The 21,943-nt window shown below is 31.8% G+C and overlaps 1 protein-coding gene across 4 annotated transcripts in view; it reads right to left on the reverse strand.

Annotated features, from left to right (window-relative positions):
* Positions 1-21,943, reverse strand: part of Alh (Alhambra) — a 91,507-nt gene that overhangs the window by 60,346 nt on the left and 9,218 nt on the right. For 3 of the 4 annotated variants that reach the window (XM_065515160.1, XM_065515080.1, XM_065515316.1), the window contains exons 2-4: positions 18,525-19,041; positions 17,089-18,463; positions 16,924-17,011 (exon numbers count right to left, since the gene is read on the reverse strand). In XM_065515160.1, the coding sequence (XP_065371232.1) occupies positions 16,924-17,011; positions 17,089-18,463; positions 18,525-18,879 (1,818 nt within the window). In that variant the 5' untranslated portion in view covers positions 18,880-19,041. The remainder of the gene's footprint in view (positions 1-16,923; positions 17,012-17,088; positions 18,464-18,524; positions 19,042-21,943) is intronic. The other variant, XM_065515239.1, reaches the window with a different exon arrangement.

The following is a 21,943-nucleotide window of genomic DNA, read 5'->3' on the forward strand; positions in this document are numbered from 1 at the left end:
TTTTCGTTTTGAGAAATCCCCCATTTTATGAATTTGGGGAAATCATTAAAAACTTCTGATTATTAGTTTTTATTGCATAATATAAATAAATAAGTGAAAATTATAGAATTTTAGCAAAAATTCAAGAATTCCCAATTTAGTTATGGAAAATTCCCACATTTGGGAATTCCAGGGGAACTCCAAAAATTGCAGAATATTGATTTTTATTATTTTTTTCTCCACAACTCTTGGCAGCTTCCTATGGCTTCCACAAAGCATCTCCACGTAAGATTACATTAGCGGAGTTCACTATTAAGTGCTAATTTTACCGTAATCCAATAACAAAATACACACAAAAACCTTTACAATTTTGCATTTACACTTTCGCATGACCATAAGCATCAAACACTGAACTATTTGTGTTCTTGGGTTTAGAAGCCTTGAGGATTCCACTCTAGCGTCATCCTTGTAATACCATTTTACTGATAGTGCGGACGAAAACTGTTGCATTTTTTTCTTCTATTATTGTCTTTAATTTTTATATAATAAAAACGTTCTTGTTAAAAATGTAAAAAAATTACCAAAAAAAAAAATACTAATTTTTGCAAAACTTTGCGATTCTTTACATATTACACAAAATCTAGAGTTGGCAACACCAATCACACACCAAAGTTTATGTTGTTACAACAAAAACAACATCAAAGTTTATGAAAATGATGCAAGTTTAATAACAACAACAAACATAATAACAAATCTGACTCTCAGTTAACTAAGATACACTGACAAACCCATGAACACAAGACAAAGGAGTGAGAGCAGGATATAATAGCAACAAGCCAACAACAAACCAGACCAGACCAAAAACCAGCCAGACACATTGCCAGACATTTGAATGGCCTAAGCGAAAACAAAAAAAGCAAAACCAAGGGATGATAAGGCATAAAAAAAACACGGCTACAATAAAAAGTGGGAAAGGATGGGCGTTTATTATAAATAAAAGAAAAAAAAAACACAAAATTGCACAAAATTGTATTTCAAAATAAAGGTAAAATTATAATATTTTGGGTTTTCGGTTCAAAATACCTATAACTTTTGCAGCAAGCAAGAAGTTATAAGGGGGCACAGGAGTTAGAAAATTGTCTTGTCAAATATCAGACAACACACTCTTAACTTTAAATTAGTTTTTCTTAAAGAACAACAAGAAGGGAATTGTATGTTATGTATATTGTTTTAGAATTTTGAATATTTTTTTCTTCTGTTTAAAAGGTAGATGTAGAAGAAGTAGCAATTTAAATATAAATAAATGTAAAAATAAGCTAAAGCAGAGTGGTGTACGTAAAAGTATAAAAAGGTTATAATTTGTTTAGTTTGGGTTGACTGGCTGGTTGGTTGGTTGATTGTTTAAATGGCTAGTTTGTCCGTCTGTCAGTCTGGCAGGCTGAATGCTTGATTTGGCTTATGTGTGGAGTTGTGGTATGAGTGATTGTGTCTGTGTGTGGCGGGGCTTGAGGTGCATACGTGATTTTTATATTTTGTTTGAATCTCTATCAGTACTGGTTGTAGTTATTGTTACATTGACTCAGTTGCCAGATAAAGAAAATCTTTTTAATTTTACAAACAAATAAAATTAATATTCAAATGCAGCACTTAATATTCTCGGATAAAAAGTTTTACCGAAATCCCCAATTTTAGACATTTGCCGATTATTAGTTTTAAATACAAAATCCCAGGATTTACAATTTAGTTATGGAAAATCGCCCACCTGGATTTCTGGACAACTCAAAAAAATGCACATTATTAATTTTCCTAACAGAATTTAGATAATTTAATACATTTTTTTAATTTTTCAAAATTCCTATTTTAGTTCTGAAAAATCCCCCATTTTAGGAATTTGAGGGAAACCTTGAAAACAGCCGATTATTAGTTTTTAGTACATAATTTAAATAAATTAGTGAAAATATTCAACTTTCAGTCAAAATCCCAGGATTCCCAATTTAGTTATGAAAAATCCCCCAACTGGAAATTTCTGGGAAACTCCAAAAATTGCAGATTAATGATTTTTCAAAAAGAATTTAGATAAATTAACATGTTTTTTTAATTTTTTGAAATTCCTATTTTGGTTATGAAAAATCTCCCATTTTAGGAATTTGGGGAAACATTAAAGAACGACTTATTATTAGTTTTTATTACACAATTTAAATAAATTAGTGAAAATATTCAACTTTTAGACAAAACCCCAGGATTCCCATATTAGTTATGAAAAATCCCCCATCTGCGAATTTCTGGGAAACTCCCAAAATTGCGGATTATTGATTTTTCAAACAGACTTTAGATAATTTAATAAATTTTTTTAATTTTTTGAAATTCTGAAAAATTCCCATTTTAGGAATTTGCGGAAAACATTAAAAAACGACTGATTATTTGTTTTTATTATATAATTTAAATACATTATTGAAAATATTCAACTTTCAGCCAAAATCCCAGGATTCCCATTTTAGTTATGGAAAATCCCTCGTCTGGGAATTTCTGGGAAACTCCAAAATTTTCAGATTATTGATTTTTCTAACCGACTTTGGATAATTTAACACATTTTTTCCTTTTTTAAAATTCCTATTTTGGTTATGAAAAATCCCCCATTTTAGGAATTTGGGGGAAACATTAAAAAACGACTGATTATTTGTTTTTATTATATAATTTAAATAAATTATTGAAAATATTCAACTTTCAGCCAAAATCCCAAGATTCCCATTTTAGTTATGGAAAATCCCCCATTTGGAAATTTCTGGGAAACTCTAAAAATTTCAGATTATTGATTTTTCTAACCGACTTTAGATAATTTAATACATTTTTTTAATTTTTTTAAATTCCTATTTTGGTTATGAAAAATCCCCCATTTTAGGAATTTGGGGGAAACATTAAAAACAACTGATTATTAGTTTTTATTATATTTATATTTAAATAAATTATTGAAAATATTAAATGTTTATGCTAAATCCCAGGATTCCCAAATGAGTTGTGGAATATCCCCCTCTGGAAATTTCTGGGAATGTCTAAAAATTGCAAATTATTTATTTTTATAACAGATTTTCAATAGCATAGTAAGTTTATTTAACTTTTAGCAATTCCTATATTTGTTATAGACAAACCTCCATTTTGGGAATTTATGGGAAACTCTAAAAATTGTTGTATAGTTTTGCCATTTTGGGAAATTGCTGATTTTAAATAAATTAAGACTTTTGTTACACCATTAACAGAAAATCCTAGAATTCCGAATATCCCATTTTATTACAAGCAGCACGTTATTTTTAGAAATATGAAGTTTTTTCTCGAGGCGTTTGCAACCAATACTAGCCTTATTTGACCTGCTGCTAGCAATTCGAGAACTAATTTTCAATCACCCCTATTGTGAAAAACATGTGAAATTTATGTTCCCATGAAATATTTATTTCCCTCGAAGGGAAAATTGCTATCGTGATATTCCCTTAAACTTTTCATTCACAATAGTTGATTCTGTTCGTAGCAGCTGTTTATTGTTTACAAAATTTCATCTAAAAATTTCACAACATGGGGAATTTTTTCACGTGAACCAAGTTTATGAAAGAAAAATGGGAACATATTTCATGTGAAATATTGATTCGCGATAGGGGTGAATATTATATTTATTGATAACCTGCCGGAGCGTAATTTTTGGGAGTATCTTAAACTCTCTCGGTACATATTTGATCATAGTCCTCATATTAAGAACACTTCTAAAAATCACGCCTAATTCTCTGATAAATATCGCAATTAGTTTGTAATTCGACATCAATTTTAAAACCGATTTTATACAATTCAGTACAGCTGAATACAACTTGTTCTTGGTCAAAGCCAACTCGTTACCGCCATTCATTATTTATATCATAAAATTAATGTTTGTTCATTTAATTATCACAAACCTATTAAAGAACCCCTAATTTATATCATTTAGTTAAAATAACCATCATATTCCAAACAATAATCATTAAAACACCGCTTTTGACCTAAAAAAAAGTCGTCAATTTTATTTACTTTCAACTATAAGTCAAATCTGGCAACAATGATTGATGGCGGTGATAGTTGATAACACAAACACACACACACCGTAGACACATATAGAAACAGCAACAACTAAAAAATAATAACAAGAAGAAGAAGAGGCAACAAAATAAATACCAAACGAAACCAAATAAAATTAGTGTAGAAAATATATAAAAGTTAAGTGTTTAAGGAGGGCGTTTTGTTAATGTTAAGAAAAAGTCTAAAACAAACAATTGAGGTAAAAATAAAAACAACAACAACAAAAAACATTTCAGGCAGAGTCAGTGTTTGCAGTATGAGTGTGTTTGTAAATTAAATAAACATGTTGTTGTTGTTGCCTGCATTGCCAGACACGTGATTATGTCGGCAATAATATCTGAGACAAACAACAACAACAACTACTTATGTATACAATAAATTAATGTACAACAATAAGAAAAAGAAAAAAACATGTGCATTATGCAAATTATGACAGCAAATTAACGGTATTTGTAAAAGAACGCTAAAAGAATATTTTAACAATTTTGTTGGGATAATTATGTATGAATATTTTTTGATTAATTAAATCAAAATAAAGCAAGCAAAGTAAAAAAAAAATAAAAACTACTTATACATAATTTGGTTAAAGTTCAATACCTTTTTAGATTAATACAATTCGTCAAAGCTGTTTGCTGTTAGCATTAGCTGACTTATTCCCAAATTGGTTTTGCATTCAAAAAAGGGGAAATAGGTATTGTTTTGTTGGTAGAACTGGGGGAATTTTGTTTACACAAAATGGAGAAAATAGAAGCAGAGATGCCGGAGTGTAGAAACACAAGCTTGCGGATTTTAATGCGGATTCCGCTTCTCAGGGAAAATGCAAATTAAATGAAGCGGTACGGATATTATTATTTGTTTTCTTCTTCTTTGCCAGTAAAATATAAGAAAATCACTTGGTGCTAAATCTGGAGAATAGGGCGTATGAGGGAGCAATTCGTAGCCTAATTCAGGGTTTTTTTGCCATGGAAACTGCACATTTATGCACCCTTGCATTACCCTGATGAAAAAGAACATTTTTATACTCATTAAATAGACGCAATAACTTGGCATAATATTAGCAATTGATTGATTCCAAAAAATGGTCGGCTGACAAAGTCACCTTATCCGTCAGTCTTTGGCGGCGATTACCCCTAGAAACTCAATGTTTCGACTGCTGTTTGGTCCCTGTTGCATTGTGGTGGATCCACGTTTCGTTCACGGTTCCAAAACGACGCAAAAACTCGTCCATATTGCGATTGAACAACGGCAAACACTCCTGCGAAGTTGTCATACGATTACGTTTGTGCTTCCACAATCTCTTATAGGCAACCTTATATCAATTGTCAATTGTTTCGGGTGTAGATACCTCAACTGTGCTTCCAGAGCATTCGGCATCTGCTTTTACGACCACAACGAAATTCGGTAAACCACTTTTTTACCATTGAAATTTATCCCATAGTATTTATCGAGCTTAGCCTTGGTTTTTCGCAAACAAATTTTCTCCTTAATTCACACTGTGGTAGTCTGCTATCAATGGCTGTCAAACATAAACTAAATGACGCAGCTTGTTCAAATTTTGACAGGAGCCAACTGATAAATGCCTGTCGACAGGAGCAGTGTTGCCCCTTTCGGTTACGAGGAGGGAAATTCTAAAAGTAACGAACTCATTGACCCGTATTTGTATAAAAGAATCTCGAGAGACATGGACTTCAAATACTCGACATTTGTAAAATACTCCAAGATAAGATAATTTAATAGCAAGAGAGATTACAAAATTCCATAAAATGACGTCCCGGAAGGTTTGTTCTCCAATTGTTTGTCGCAGGGCAAATGTAGCTGGTCTTAATAGCTATCGCCTTGCGAAAAAAACCTTAGTTCTATAAAAAAACGATACAATTACATTTAAAAGGCGTTCCTGCCTTTAAATTTAAATAAACCAAGGTGTTTGTGAGATATCATCGAAATTGTTTCTTAATATGAAAGGCCTATCGATGCCATTATCTATGGAATATAACATCGTGCAAATGTCCTCTGGATGGAGCGAATCCGAAATGTCAAATTTTCCATGACTCTGGCTCATAAATCAGGCTGAATGTGAGCGATGGTATGGGTTATGTTGGCATTGAGGGCTGCTGTGTTTTGTGGCTTATTCACATAGACATGTGAGATGACAATGCCCTCAAATCGTTCGTGCAGAATGTCCAATGTCGTATTGTCTGTTGAAACCAAATGTCGTTGGTGTCTATACCATCCAATTCAGGTCAAAATAATTTGCTAATCATTGACCTATAGCGCTAGCCGTTGACGGTGATGACCTAGCCAACGATATTCTAAAAGAAATATGGCCCGATGATATCGCCAGCCCATAATCCACATCAAACTGTGACTTTTTCGGGATACATTGGACGCTCTTTGATCTCATGTGGATTGGTATCCTAACAAATTGAACAATTTTGTTTGTTGACGTTCCAATTCATCCAGAAATGGGCATCATCGCCAAAAATTATATTTTTAATGAAACTTAAAGTCAGTTTCCAACTGTTCTAGAGTCCATTTTGGTAAAACAATTTTATTATTTGCACGTGTCGTTGAACGATATATCCGTCCATTGTAATTTGGCAAAGCTAATTGAACAAAATGACAGCCAATTCCACAGATGTAACCTCAACAATATGAGGCAGTGATGGAAGAGCATTTGTAAGACGGTCGAAGTAAAAGAGACCGGACCCTAAGTACACAAATAAGACTGTCAAGGCCTGTTGTTCAGTGCAAGTTATGGGTCCAATTCATATTATAAAAGATACTATGACTGGAATTGGATACAGATTTATTTCAAACGATGTTATGTATCCATACAATGAGGAAAACATGTCTCTAGTTTGAAGTTTCCAGCACGACAATGACCACAAACACACCCCTGGGGTGTAACCGCGTGGTTACAATCCTAGTTTGAAGTTTCCAGCACGACAATGACCACAAACACACCCCTGGGGGAGTAACCGAGTGGTTACAATCAAAGGAAGAGCCGTTTCAATTTATACCCGATATTATATGTGTTGTTTTGGGAGAAAATACATGTTTTCAAAAAAAACTAAAAAAAATATTTTGAAAATTGTAAAGCTCACGATCGGTTATCACTAGACCCAAAATATTTTGTGAGACATCCGGAAGTTGTTTCTCCATTGAAAAACCTTCGAAGACAGCAGAATTATTACATCAAAAACAGTTTAGCCATATTTCTATAACTAATCTTGATATACAGTGGTTAACAAAACAATGGAAACTTTTCCTAATATTTCATTAGTGGCCTAAAATCTGAAATAATTTTTTAAAAAATTTTAAAATTTTTGTAGTATTTTATTTGTAAATTAATTTAACAAAAAATAAAGGACATAATTAATTAAATTCCAAAAATGAGAAAACAAAATTAAAAGATTTCTTTATTACGGCATTGACAAAACAATGGAAACTTAGGTATTATTTTAGCAAATATGGTCTAAACTTTGCAATAACTCAATATTTTGTTGGGTATCCCTTATTTTTTATAACTGCTACATCGATGATGCATTGAACTAATTAAAGAGTCAATGGTCTCCTTTGAAATATTTTGCAATTCCCTTATAGCCGCCTCCGATAAATCTTCCTTCCTGGTGTAATTTTGGGTCCTTATTTTACGATCTACAATTTCCCATAGATTTTCTATGGTATTGAGATCTGGCGATTGGGCAGGCCACTTCAAAACACATACCCCGTTGGATTGTAACCACTCGGTTACAACCCTGGAGGTGTGTTTCGGTGCGTTGTCGTATTGGAATCTCCAAACCAGGGGCATATTTTCCTCAGCGTATGGATACATAACATGGTTTAATATGGTTCTGTATCCTATACCTGTCATGGTATCTTTGATAATATGAATTGGGCCCATACCTTGCCCTGAAAAACATCCCCATACCATAATATTGCCACCGCCAAACTTTACAGTCTTATTTGTGTACTTTGGATCTAATCTTTTTCCCTTTGGTCGTTCTCCCATCACTGCCTCTTAAATTGTATTTGGATTCATCGGAAAAGAGGACAGTATTCCATTTCTGTATCGACCAGTTTAAATGATCCCTGGCAAATTGTAGACGAGCAGAACGGTTGTTTTTATAAATGAGTGGTTTTTTCACAGAACGATAGCAACCAAGACCAGCCTCATTTGCCCTGCGACTAACTGATCCGGTACTTATTTCTAATTTTAGGCTATTAACAACCTCTCGAGGAGTTATTTTTGGGAATTTCTTGAACTCTCTCGCTATTAAATTATCTTGTCTAGGAGTAGTCTTACGAGGTCTTCCACCTAAATGTTGACAGCCGTATTTATAACCAAAATTTAGCATGGATTTAACATACAAGTTATTTATAATGTATTTCTTATCCACTCGCTAAACGCATGTTAACGAGCGATCAAAGACTTGCTAAGTCTTTAATCAACAGCTGTTTTGTGTCAAAGTAAATTTGTAAATAAACATATAAAAGTTTTGTGTGGGAAAAAATTAAATTATTTAAAAATGATGCAAACTCTTGACCAATTAGACAATTTAGAGTTCTTAAGAGGTGAAACCCAACGTCGGTTAAAAAAAAATTTACATTCAAATTTCAAAATTTGAGGGAAACAAGTTAAATATAAATGTCAAGAAATACATCAGAGTTGATTTTTTTCATTTTTTTTTTTAAATAGTTGGCAATACATCACACTTTTCAGAGTTGATTTTCATATAAATTATTGACAGACAAAAGAGCATCATAAATAAACTCTTTGCTAACTTTCTGCTAAGCTTAATCGGTCTGCTAGTTAGCAGATCGTTGTGTGCGATGTATACACAGTGGCTAATTTTTCGTTATAGATACGGCCGTGAGTTTTTACAGAACCGGTCACACGAAATTTCTTTATAATTTTTGAAACTGCTGATTTATTTATTGAATATTTGTCACAGATACTTTTTTTGTTTTAAACCAGCTTTAAAATCGTTAATTATTTTATTTTTATTTTTAAGTCTTCACAAATCTTAACTTTAGCCATTTTCGTTAACTTTGAAAAAAAAAACAATTATGCGAAAAAGTTAGAAAAAAAAGTTGTGAAAAATTACCACAATTTAAAAATAAAATAACTGTAAACAGGATGCTTTTTACATCGTTCTTTTAAATATTTTCGTTTTACAATTCTTTCTTGCAGAAGTTTAAAAGTTTCCATTGTTTTGTTTGTAGCGAAATAGTGAATATTTTTAATTTTGTTCCCTTTTTTCAGAATATAATTAATTATGTTGTTTGTTTTTCAGTTAATTTATATAAATAAAACTATACAAGTAAAATACTAAAAAAAATTTTTTTTTAAAAAAAATATTTTAAATTTTGGGCTACATATGGAATATTTGGAAAAGTTTCCATTGTTTTGTCAATCACTGTAAATACAATATTTCCCCCTTCAGCTCAGGAAAACTTTATATTCATTCACTAAAATTAACCTTACATTTACTTATTTTTAAAAAGTACCTTCCCCCTCCCCCTCTTCTACCATCTTTAAACAATTATTCTCTCCATTACAAAAATAAATTTGTCTAAAACAGTTTGCTAAATGTCATAAAAAAAACCCAACACGTGCTAAAAAACGACATCCTGCCGTTTTGTAATGAGTTTCCAAAACAACAACAAAATACAAAACAATACTCATGATATTTATGACAGTCATAAATGTCCAACAAAAAAAATATTAAAAAAAAACACTAAACAAAGCCAAAAATCTAATGAAATCTATTTCTCAAATGAAACAGCACTAAATTAAGGTGTCACAGTAGTTGTCAAAAAACAATAATAAAAGGAGTTTTATAAAAAAGGAAATAAAAATGAGAAAGAACAAAAAGGATGATGATGATGTATGGATTTTCAAATAGATTCGTTTTGCTTTCAAGGTTATTTACAATGGCCTTTTAAAAATGTACAAAATTATTAGTTTCGCCAACGTTGATGTGCATTGCCACACGACAAATACATAATAAAACGGCAGGGTTACAATTTTGCAATACACCAACCCAGTGGGTGATACAAAGTTATGTTGCACTGCACCACTTGAGTTTTCTTGTTAGTTTTTATTACCACTAAAGCCACATAATATGAGCAGCAGCAGCATAATACCTAGTTATTAGTTTTGCTGAGATAACATTTAAGAATTATTAATATTATAGCTAACAAAACGATTTGGATTTGTTAATGGTTATGTAGACAGCTAGCTAGACAGACAGATGGAGTGTAATGCAGGGATTATTTGAATTTAAAGTTCGAACAAATTTGTTGAGCTTAATAATAAAGTTGTATTAATTGTATGACGAAGCATAAAGAACTTTTTGTTTAAGCAAAATTTTTCAAAACTACTTGATTCTTTGGAATAGGCTTGCAATCACATTAAATCCAAAGGGATAGAAACATACAGTGGTCGACAAAACAATGGAATCTTTTCCAAATATTCCATATGTAGCCCAACATTTAAAATATTTTTTTAAAATAAATTTTTTTTTTTATTATTTTACTTGTATAGTTTTATTTATATAAATTAACTGAAAAACAAACAACATAATTAATTATATTCTGAAAAAAGGGAACAAAATTAAAAATATTCACTATTTCGCTACTGACAAAACATTAAAAACTTTTAAACTTCTGCAAGAAAGAAGTGTAAAACGAAAATAATATTTAAAATAACGAGATAAAACGCATCCTGTTTACAGTTATTTTGTTTTATTTTATTTTTAAATTCTGGTAATTTTTCACAATTTCTTTTTCAAAGTTTTTCGCATAATTGCTTTTTTTCAAAATTAACGAAAATGGCTAAATTTAAGATTTGTGAAGACTTAAAAATAAAAATAAAATAATTAACGATTTTAAAGCTGGTTTAAAACAAAAAAGTATCTGTGACAAATATTCAATAAATAAATCAGCAGTTTCAAAAATTATAAAGAAATTTCGTGAGACCGGTTCTGTAAAAACTCAACATTTAGGTAGAAGACCTCGTAAGACTACTCCTAGACAAGATAATTTAATAGCGAGAGAGTTCAGGAAATTCCCAAAAATAACTACTCGAGAGGTTGTTAATAGCCTAAAATTAGAAATAAGTACCCGTACAGTTAGTCGCAGGGCAAATGAGGCTGGTCTTGGTTGCTATCGCCCTGTGAAAAAAAACACTCATTTCTAAAAAGAACCATTCTGCTCGTCTACAATTTGCCAGGGATCATTTAAACTGGTCGATACAGAAATGGAATACTCTCCTCTTTTCCTACGAATCCAAATACAATTTAAGAGGCAGTGATCTGAGAACATTTGTAAGACGACCAAAGGAAAAAATATTAGATCCAAAGTACACAAATGGTATGGGGATGTTTTTCAGGACAAGGTATGGGCCCAATTCATATTATAAAAGATACCAACCATGACAGGTATAGGATACAGAACCAAATTAAACGATGTTATGTATCCATACGCTGAGGAAAATATGCCCCTAGTTTGGAGATTCCAACACGACAACGACCCGAAACACACCTCTAGGGTTGTAACCGAGTGGTTACAATCCAACGAAGTACGTGTTTTGAAGTGGCCTGCCCAACCGCCAGATCTCAATCCCATAGAAAATCTATGGGAAATTATAGATCGTAAAATAAGGACATAAAAATAACACCAGGAAGGAAGATTTATTGGAGGCGGTTATAAGGGAATGGCAAAATATTTCAAAGGAGACCATTGACTCTTTAATTGTTTCAATGTAGCAGATATAAAAAATAAGGGATACCCAACAAAATATTGAGTTATTGCAAAGTTTAGATCATATTTGTTAAAATAATACCTAAGTTTCCATTGTTTTGTCAATGCCGTAATAAAGAAATCTTTTAATTTTGTTTTCTCATTTTTAGAATTTAATTAATTATGTCTGTTTACGCCAAAAACAACACTTAGCGATTTCCTAATTTTCCTAATTTCCCTGCAATTCCTATTTTCCTCAATATATACTAATGCAGAATGCTATGTGTTGCAGTATAATTCCACTTGTCATTACGTACTAAATTAAACGTCAAGGGTCGTAAATACTTCTCTTTGCGAGAGATACAAATCTAACTCTAACCTGTTCACATCGCTGTATTACTCCTACTTCTTCTACTTGGTAAGAATCCATCCTTCAAGCAATTGAATAAATAATTCGAAAATATACTAATTACTTGGTTTTATTTATTTCTATTTTCCATATTCATTTGTCCAATTGTTTTGAGTAACAAAATCTGAACAATTTTGTTTCGGCTCAGAGAGTTTGAACATCTCTTCCAATTATCCAGCCTTTCCCCCCTTCACACAGCTTTCCTTTGTTTTTTATGTTAAATTAAGTTAATAAAAGTATACAAATAAAATACTACAAAAATGTTAAATTTTTTAAAAAATTATTTCAGATTTTAGGCCACTAAGAAATATTTGGAAAAGTTTCCATTGTTTTGTCAACCACTGTATATTCTGTATCCTTATAGATAGCGGAGTCGATGTCAGTCTGTTGAAATCAACTTTCCGAAGCCCCTAAATAACTTATATACACGATTCATACATCAAATTCACCGGAATTTTCTTAAAATCGATAAAAAATCGTCCACAAATAGCTGAGATATAAGGAAAAAACCAAGACAACATAGATTTTTGACCTATTTTTGACCTACATATATCTGGATTACTAAGTCATTAATATAGACAATATATCCATATTCTATCTAATGATAGATATTTCAAAGACCTTTGCAACGACGTATATAAGACCATAGTAAGTTGGACCTACAATGGGTCAAAATCGGAAAAATATTTTTTAACCCGAATTTTTTTTTTTCACCAAAAGTTTTTTTTCCGCTAAATATTATTAAAAAAACAATTCGAAATTTTTTTTTCCAAAAACAATTTGGATTTTTTTTTTTTTTTACCTAAAAATATTTAAAAATTTTATTTTGAAGTATAATTTGGTGAGGGTATACAGTGACGGACATTACAATAGAATCACTACCAATATTTCATTTAAAACCAGGAGCAATCATAAGGATTGGTGTGGGCCAGAAAATATAAAAAAGTGGCAAAATGTGTTGTGGACAGACGAAACGACCATTCATTTAATTGGTAGTGATGATAAGACATGGGTTAGACGTCCAAAAAATGGCAAAAACCAAAAACGTTTAAACATGGTTGGGGAAATATTATTATATGGGGATGCTTTTCTTGGTATTGCGTTGGTCCAATTTATTGCATTAAAGAAAATATGGATAAGCACTTGTATGTAAATATTTTGGAGAATGTTATAAAGCCACATGCAGAATGGAATATGCCCTTAAAATGGCTCTTCCAGCAAGATAATGACCCAAAGCACACATCAGGTCTTGCCAAAAAAAGGTTTTTATATAACAAAATTCATGTTATGGAATGGCCGTCTCAATAACCAGACTTAAATCCTATGGAAAATAGTAAAAGACAAACTTATTGTTAATCTAAGTTATTAAAACACGCAGTGGTTTTATAAAAATCGTTTAATTGTATTCAATTTATTTGAGGTAATGAAAAATTATATTTCAATATTTTTTCATTCAACAAACAGTTTACAATAATGTTTCTATGATTTTATAATACAAGTTGTTTTCAATTAAAGTACAATATTTTGTTATTAATTGTACAGTAACAAAACTCGGACCTGAAAAATTGAAAAACAAGGAAGAACTTTGGCAGAAAATTCAGGAAATATGGTATGCAATTTCCCGATCTACATGCGAAAGTCTGTTAAATTCAATCCCCAAAAGATTTGATGCTGTTATTAGAAATAATTGATATGCAACAAAATATTAAGAAAACAACGAATTCTTATGATGATTTTTTATTTTTAATCATTTTAAGACTGATTGATTCTATTTGTATGTCGAATATTTTATTTAGTCTTTTAGATTTGACATCGTTTTTAACATAAGAATGTGTTATTTTTTTCTATTTATTGTTTACGTTATGAGCATTAATATATAATGAACAAATTTTAAATTTTGAAATCAAATTTTGTAGTTTTACCTCTTTAATCGAATTCATATGTAGTGATTCTATTGTATTGTCCGTCACTGTATAAGCTTCGGCACAGCCGAATATAGCTCTCTTATATTTGATGTAATTTTAAAACTTAAATGAAGCCGAAAGCCTTAGTTGCTAGAGCTTTTTTTTAATTATAATTTTAATTGTAATTAAAATTGATAATTAAATAAATAAATAAAAATAAAATTTAAATAAATAATTATGTACTTTTAATATTAAAACCCTTAATCGAGTACTCGTTACTCAAGTAACCACTATATTATTTTCAGAATTCAGTATCGTTTTTGTTGCTAATTACCTTAAACATTTTTTTAGAAATTATAACAATTCGTAAACGGTTAATTAAGTAACCATTAAAATTCTTTAAGTAACCACAACATTTAAAATTCATAAATTATACTTTATTAAGTATCTGGGCAAAACAATACTGTTACGAAATTGTACTTGAATTCAAATATAACGATTTTAAGGGCTGATTTAAAAGTAGCATAATGCTTTCAAATAACAGTGCTGTAATAGCAAACTGTAACATATCTGTGGGCATTATTAAATAAAAGCTTTCAGTTGACCATTGACCGTAAGTTGGCAACGCTGTTTGCTGCGACCGTATATTCGAATTCGAATATTCAGTTAAAGAACATTGTAGAAATTGAGCTTTCTAGATGGTAATGCAGTGTTATAAATAGTGGCAGAGGTTGCAGTCGTGAGTCAGTTAATTTTTTTTTTTTAATAAAAATACCTGATGGCAAAGCAAAACGCAAAAAGCCAGGATATCCCACACAAAGGAAAAAAACACGGGAAAACGTTGGGCATTGAAAAATGCCTACTTCCTCTAGTATAACGCTGTTAGTGACTAACGGTTGATTATTTCCTAAAACTTAAAAACGATCTCGTATGTTAGCTTCCTTAATGAAACTAATTAACTGAGAGTATATACCGATGTCATGAGAATTTAATAAGTCAAAAAGATTAGTGAATTTACGAAATAATTGGTGTTAAATTCTAATATCATTGAATTCAGAACAGTGAAAGATAAGATGCTCAGAATTGTCGATCATGTTACAAAAATCACAAACATCAGACGATCTCTTACGTATCATGTGAAGGTAAACGCCACTATAACAGTGGCCACATAAGAGCCTATTAATAATCTTGATGTCAATTGGATCCCAACCAACACCCCTGTGCCAAGGTCTTGCAGGTATTTCATTGAAAAGAGAGAAGAAGAATCGTCCAGACACTTGAGATCTGGTCCTGTAAAAATCTAGCCACTCTTGATTAAGAGAATTCCTTATCCTCACAAGAGCATCCCCATACGAAAGTCTTACCTCTAAGGGAGCGCCAAGAGAAACGGCCTCTTTGGCCAGGTAATCTACCCTCTCATTGAACCAAACTCCAACATGGGCAGGAACCCATACTATATGTACCTCAAGGATATGAGAATCAACTATAGAATTAATAATATCCGATACTATAAAGTTCCTCGAACTAGCACGTCCCAACAAAATACACGCATTTCTACTATCAGTGTAAATAACAAGACGCGAGTTATTATCCTCAATGGCTATATCAACAGCCCTTTTAATGGCAATTAAATCTCCAGACAGTGATGAAAATCTCTCACGTGAACTGTACAAAAAGAAACGTCCAGTGAGAAGATTAAAAACAGCACTCCTCGATTATGAACAATGGCACTGGATCCATTGTTCATAATCGAGGAGTCAGTATCAAACAAAGTAAAATTTCTCATTTTATAGAAATCAACCGACGAACGATAGTGAGCACCAAGGACCTCCTTCGACATACCTCTGTTCCTGTTAAAGGATGACTCAATAATAATCCTAATCTTGTTACTAGTGCCACATTCACCAAGTGACGGAATCGAGTCAAAAATATCCTTGTATTTCCCGTAGGCAAAAGAGTAACTGTTCTTTAGATATGAGGGTGCCGCTCTAATCAAATCCATAAGAGACGGGTTATAACACGCAACCTTTAAAAGCTCCTTGGACGCAAGATAGACCGATCTAAGATGAGATGGCAGTTCGTTCGCCAATACATAAAGAGTCAGTTTATCAGAGACGCTTTTCGAATAAACATCAACTGAGTGCCTTAAAGTGTGTTGTGTTTTTCAAGTAAATTCGTGTACATTATAAAGTGTGTCTGTATTTCTGCGAATTTACAAACGTGTATAAAAAAACATTGAGTGACTATTTAATTCTGTTGTTGTACATTTTTAAATAAATAAAGAGTTGTTACAATTTTTAAACTACTAAACGGCTTTTATTTGCAATCAAAAGTATCCGGTTTATTTAAAGGAAATAAACCAGCGTTTTTAAAAGGTTAAAACGTAACAATACGTTAATTTTTTTCATTTTAATCGCTTTTGAAGTAAAAAAAAACTTAAAATTTAAATTTTCTCATATTTTTGATTAATTTGTCTAACGAGTACCCATTATTCGGGTACCTTTTTTTAGTAAAATAATAAGTTTCAGTTTATATTTCTATACACAAATTAAAATTAAATAAAAATGCATTGTTTTTATTATTTTTTTAATTTTCTTAACGAGTACCCATTACCCGAGTAACCTTGTTAATAAAATTTGTTATATCTTCTACGAAACTTTTCAGACTGGATTTCTTATAACATAAAACATTTAAATGTCCTTCAGGAGTTAACATCATTTGTTTTTAAATGATTCTTCTTTTTATACTTCTATTAAATAAATTTTTAAAAAAAAAAACTTTTACACCTACCTTTTTCGAGCTCTTTTCAATTTCCTTTTCAAAATCCGTCAAAGGCGTTAAGGTTACCGTAACATCTTTAATAATATCGCGGAAAGGACTTGAAAAAGAAAAAACAAAATAAATCACAATTAAAACTAAAAACCAAAACTAAACCCTGCAAAAGTAAAAACCCACCTATTCACTTCATCCGTTGCACTCAATTTGGCCTCATTTTTGCGTTTCTTGGCAAATGATGATGATGACGAGTTTGATGTGTTGTTATTTAAGTGCAAATTTGAGCTGGAGTTATTGTTGTTGTTGCTGCTGCTGCTATTAGCCGGCAAGGAAGATTGTGAGTTATTTGAATTTTTATTAAAACTGGAACCCAAATGTGTTCCAGCAGTTGTATTATTATTATTGCCAGTTGAAATTATATCCATGGGTGTAGGTGTTAGATTAGTACCATCTGAGTGCAGTTCACTAAGAAAATTTGAAGATTGTGCTTGATTTGTAGCCGCTGAAAAGGGATTTTTCATTGTATCCTTAACACTGCTAGATGAGGAAATATTTCCGTGTAAATTTGCCGCTGAACTGGTTTGTGAAAATGGCATACTATTCGAACTGTGGTGGGTGGATAGATTTTGCACACCAGACGAGTGATCGAGAGCAAAGGGATTTGAAGCGGTTAGAGATGATGAGGATATTGTGGCTCCTAGACTACTGCTGTTGATCAGAGAATTAGAAGAATTAAGCAGGGAACTGTTGTCCTTATTCTTGGATGACTTGGAGGATTTTTCACGCGAGTCGCGTGATGAAAATGAAGAATCCTTACTGGAACTGGAGATTTTATTCATATTTTTACTATGTTTACCACCATCCTTGCCATCCTTGTAACTACTCGAAGAACTGCCCGTTGAAGATTTCAGATTTGCTGATGATGATGATGATGTGTTGGTGCCCGCACCGGTGGCTGGTAATGAGTTACTACCACTAAAACCTGTAGAAGATGATGTGGAATTAGTTGGATTAGAATGATTAGGATTAGCTGTAGCTGATCCTGTCAAACCTGCCGCTGTTGTATTGCTAAGATTATGTACAGAGTTTGAGGATGAGGTGAGATTTCCCACATTCAAATTGGAACTAGATGATGATGAAGACTGTTTGGTGGCATTCGAAGATTTTCGTTGTTTCGATGATGAAGATGACGCTGACGTTAGATTGGTGGTGATTTTAATGCTGGTGGCCGATGTCGAGGATGCTGTTGTGCTCATGGTCGAGTCAATTTCCTTTTCCGGTGAAGACCCTGAATCGGATGATGTATCATGGGCTATGGGTTTATAGGGCGGTATGGTTTTAACATTGCCGCCTTTCTTCAATTTGCTGTAGTGATGCTGACAGTAGCCGCAATATTTGACATTGTCCAAATAATTGCCCGCCTCCTCACACAGCAAGCCCAAGCTTTGGGCACAAGTGACATGGAATTGTTGCTTACAATTGGATTTATTGCACTGCATACAGGCGCCTACAGTGGCGCGATGTGGTTTACCCAATTCCTGGCATATATAACAATCTAGAAGTGAAAAAAAGGCAATTAAATCTAACATTTCCAAGTGATAATAATCTAAACTTACTTTTGCCATACCTCTCCTGAGGTATCAATTGCAGTATTATGGGTTCCATGGTGGTTACATTACCGAATCTCACTTCCGGTATATACAGCGCACACACCACATGAGCCCAACCTTGATTATCGGTCTTCTTCAGCGCCCCATCCCGTGAGGGACACAGCTCACAACGCACACGCGTTGAACGCTCCTGACTTTCACATTTACGACAAAACCATGGCCCCGTGGGCACGGTTACGATTCCATAACAAGCTTGATGCACAGCAACGGTACAGTTTTGGCCATCACAATATACGAGCGGGTTTTCTGGCCAACCACGCTCATCTGAACATACACAACATCCGCCGACCATCTCCTTCATTGTGGTCTGTATGAACCTTTTACGCTTGCGTGAATCTATTTTTGCAAAAATGCTTCATAACACAACCGGAGTTAAAAATTATGTAGATTTAATTATTTAAAGTTGAGTTGTTGATGCCGTTGATTTTGGAAAGGACTGGAGTTTAAATTTGAGTTTAATTATCTGTAAGAATATTGAAAAGGAAAGAATTTATTAAAGTAATTTTTCAGATTTAAGTTTTAATTTTAGAAAATTTTTAATCTGAATTATTTTGAGTAAAACATATGCTGGTATATGATGTTAGGGTTAGTATAGGACTTCGTATAAGAGTTTAGACTCAGTATAAGACAGCAATCTGGGAAAATTGTGAAAGGCTGACATCATTTTCTATAAAAATGTTTGTGTAGAACAGTATTATCTACAAAAAATGTTCTGTATAACAGTCTATTATAGATCATTTCGAGTATTGCAGTTTTGTTTATAAAATTGTGTATAACAGATAATTAATTTTGAGTATAACCGTTTTTTTCTATAGAAAATTTTCGGTATAACAAATTTTTATATAAAAATCTTTGTGTTTATCTTTGTTTTCTATAGAAAATATTTGGTATAACAAATATTTCTACAAAAATGTTTGTGAACAAACTTTTTTCTATATAACATTTTTTGTAGAACAGTTTTTCTATAGAAATTTTTCTATTTTTACAGAACATTTTCTGTTTAACAATGTTTTCTATAAAAATGTTCTGGTTTTTCTATAGAAAATTTTCGGTATAACAGTTATTTATATAAAAATCTTTGGCCCATAATCATAGTCAGAAATAAAGAATACTTTAAGAGAATTAAACTCGACTTTACTCAAGAGTGGACTTTAGGTCTATCATAGACAAGTTTAAGTATACTTCTGACGTTGAAGTCGACTTTAAATATAAAACTAGCTGAAGCTGTTATTAACTCGTTTAACAACAGCATCAGCTGTTCTTCACCAAGTAAAAAAGTTCGGCAGAAAGTAAAAAATGTTTAAGTTACAAGATATTGGTAGAGATTTTGCAATTATTGAACAGTTATCAATAAAATTAGTACCAAAATATTATAATTATTATATTCTTCTTATATATTTCATTTTTCCACAACAAACAACTTTTTTTCTTTAGTTGTCCCTTTTACTTTTATTGTTTACCTTTTTTGTTTTTTTTTTAATTTTGTATGTCAGCTTTTCAGCGTTGCCACTTGTCTGTATTTTGTTGTATATTGTATGAAAACATTTTCTACATTTGCGGTGGCACCCAGTTAAAGTCGATTCAATTTAAAACATACTTTAATTTTGACTATACATAGTTGCAAAATAATTAAAAGCAGGTTTTTATTTTAAAGTTGTTTCTAAAAAGAACCGACTTTAGTGTTTGACTATGATTATGGGCCTTTGTGTATAACCCTTTTTTCTATACAACATTTTTGTAGAACAATTTTTCCATAGAAAGTTTTTGCTACAAAAGATTTTTTGTATAACAGCCTTTTCTATAAGAAATGTTCGGTTTTTTCTATAGAAATTTTTTTTGTATAACAGTTTATTCTATAGATAATATTGTCTATAACAGTTTGTCATTACGTTTGTAATTTCTACATTTTTCATTTGCAAACCCACAAATTATATATTCTGGATCGTTATAAATAGCGAAGTCGATATAACCATGTCCGTCTGTATGTTGAAACCAAATAACTTACAAACATGATTGATACATTAATATATCGCGAATTCTCCCAGCTCGGTTGCTATCGACCCACAAATGGCTGAGATTTAAAACCGGGACAACCTCGATTTTTGGCCTATTTTCGATCTACTATATCTGGATTACTAAGTCATTAATAATACATATGTATAGACAATATGGATATAAAATGATAGATATTTCAAAGTCCATTGCAACGATGTATATAAGGCTATAGTAATATGGACCTACAATGGGTCAAAATCGATAAATATATTTTTTAAACCGAATTTTTTTTACCCAAACAATTTGTTTGACATACATTTTTTCCACTAATAAATTAAAAAAAATAAATTTTTTTAAAAATTAAAAAAAAAATCAAAATTACCAAAAAAAAATTTTTAAAATTAAAAAAAAAAATAGAAAATTCTTTTTTTTAATTTTGAAAAAAAGTTTAATTTTGTTTACTTAAAATTATTTTTATTTTGAAGTATAATTTGGTGAAGGGTATTTATACAGTGGTTGACAAAACAATGGAAACTTTTCCAAATATTCCATTAGTGGCCTAAAATCTGAAATAATTTTTTAAAAAATTTTAACATTTTTGTAGTATTTTATTTGTATACTTTTATTAACTTAATTTAACAAAAAACAAAGGGCAAAGGACATAATTAATTAAAAGATTTCTTTATTACGGCATTGACAAAACAATGGAAACTTAGGTATTATTTTAACAAATATGGTCTAAACTTAGCAATAACTCAATATTTTGTTGGGTATCCCTTATTTTTTATAACTGCTACACATCGACGATGCATTGAACCAATTAAAGAGTCAATGGTCTCCTTTGAAATATTTTGCCATACCCTTATAAGCGCCTCCGATAAATCTTCCTTCCTGGTGTAATTTTGGGTCCTTATTTTACGATCTACAATTTCCCATAGATTTTCTATGGAATTGAGATCTGGCGATTTGGCAGGCCACTTCACCCCTAGAGGTGTGTTTCGGGTCGTTGGAATCTCCAAACTAGGGGCATATTTTCCTCAGCGTATGGATACATAACATCGTTTAATATGGTTCTGTATCCTATACCTGTCATGGTATCTTTTGTAATATGAATTGGGCCCATACCTTGCCCTGAAAAACATCCCCATGCCATAATATTGCCACCGCCAAACTTTACAGTCTTATTTGTGTACTTTGGATCTAATCTTTTTCCCTTTGGTCGTCTTTGTAATGTTCTCCCATGACTGCCTCTTAAATTGTATTTGGATTCGTCGGAAAAGAGGACAGTATTTCATTTCTGTATCGACCAGTTTAAATGATCCCTGGCAAATTGTAGAAGAGCAGAACGGTTCTTTTTAGAAATGAGGGTT

Source organism: Calliphora vicina, chromosome 1 (assembly GCF_958450345.1).
Source record: "Calliphora vicina chromosome 1, idCalVici1.1, whole genome shotgun sequence".
NCBI classification, from domain to species: Eukaryota; Metazoa; Arthropoda; class Insecta; order Diptera; family Calliphoridae; genus Calliphora; species Calliphora vicina.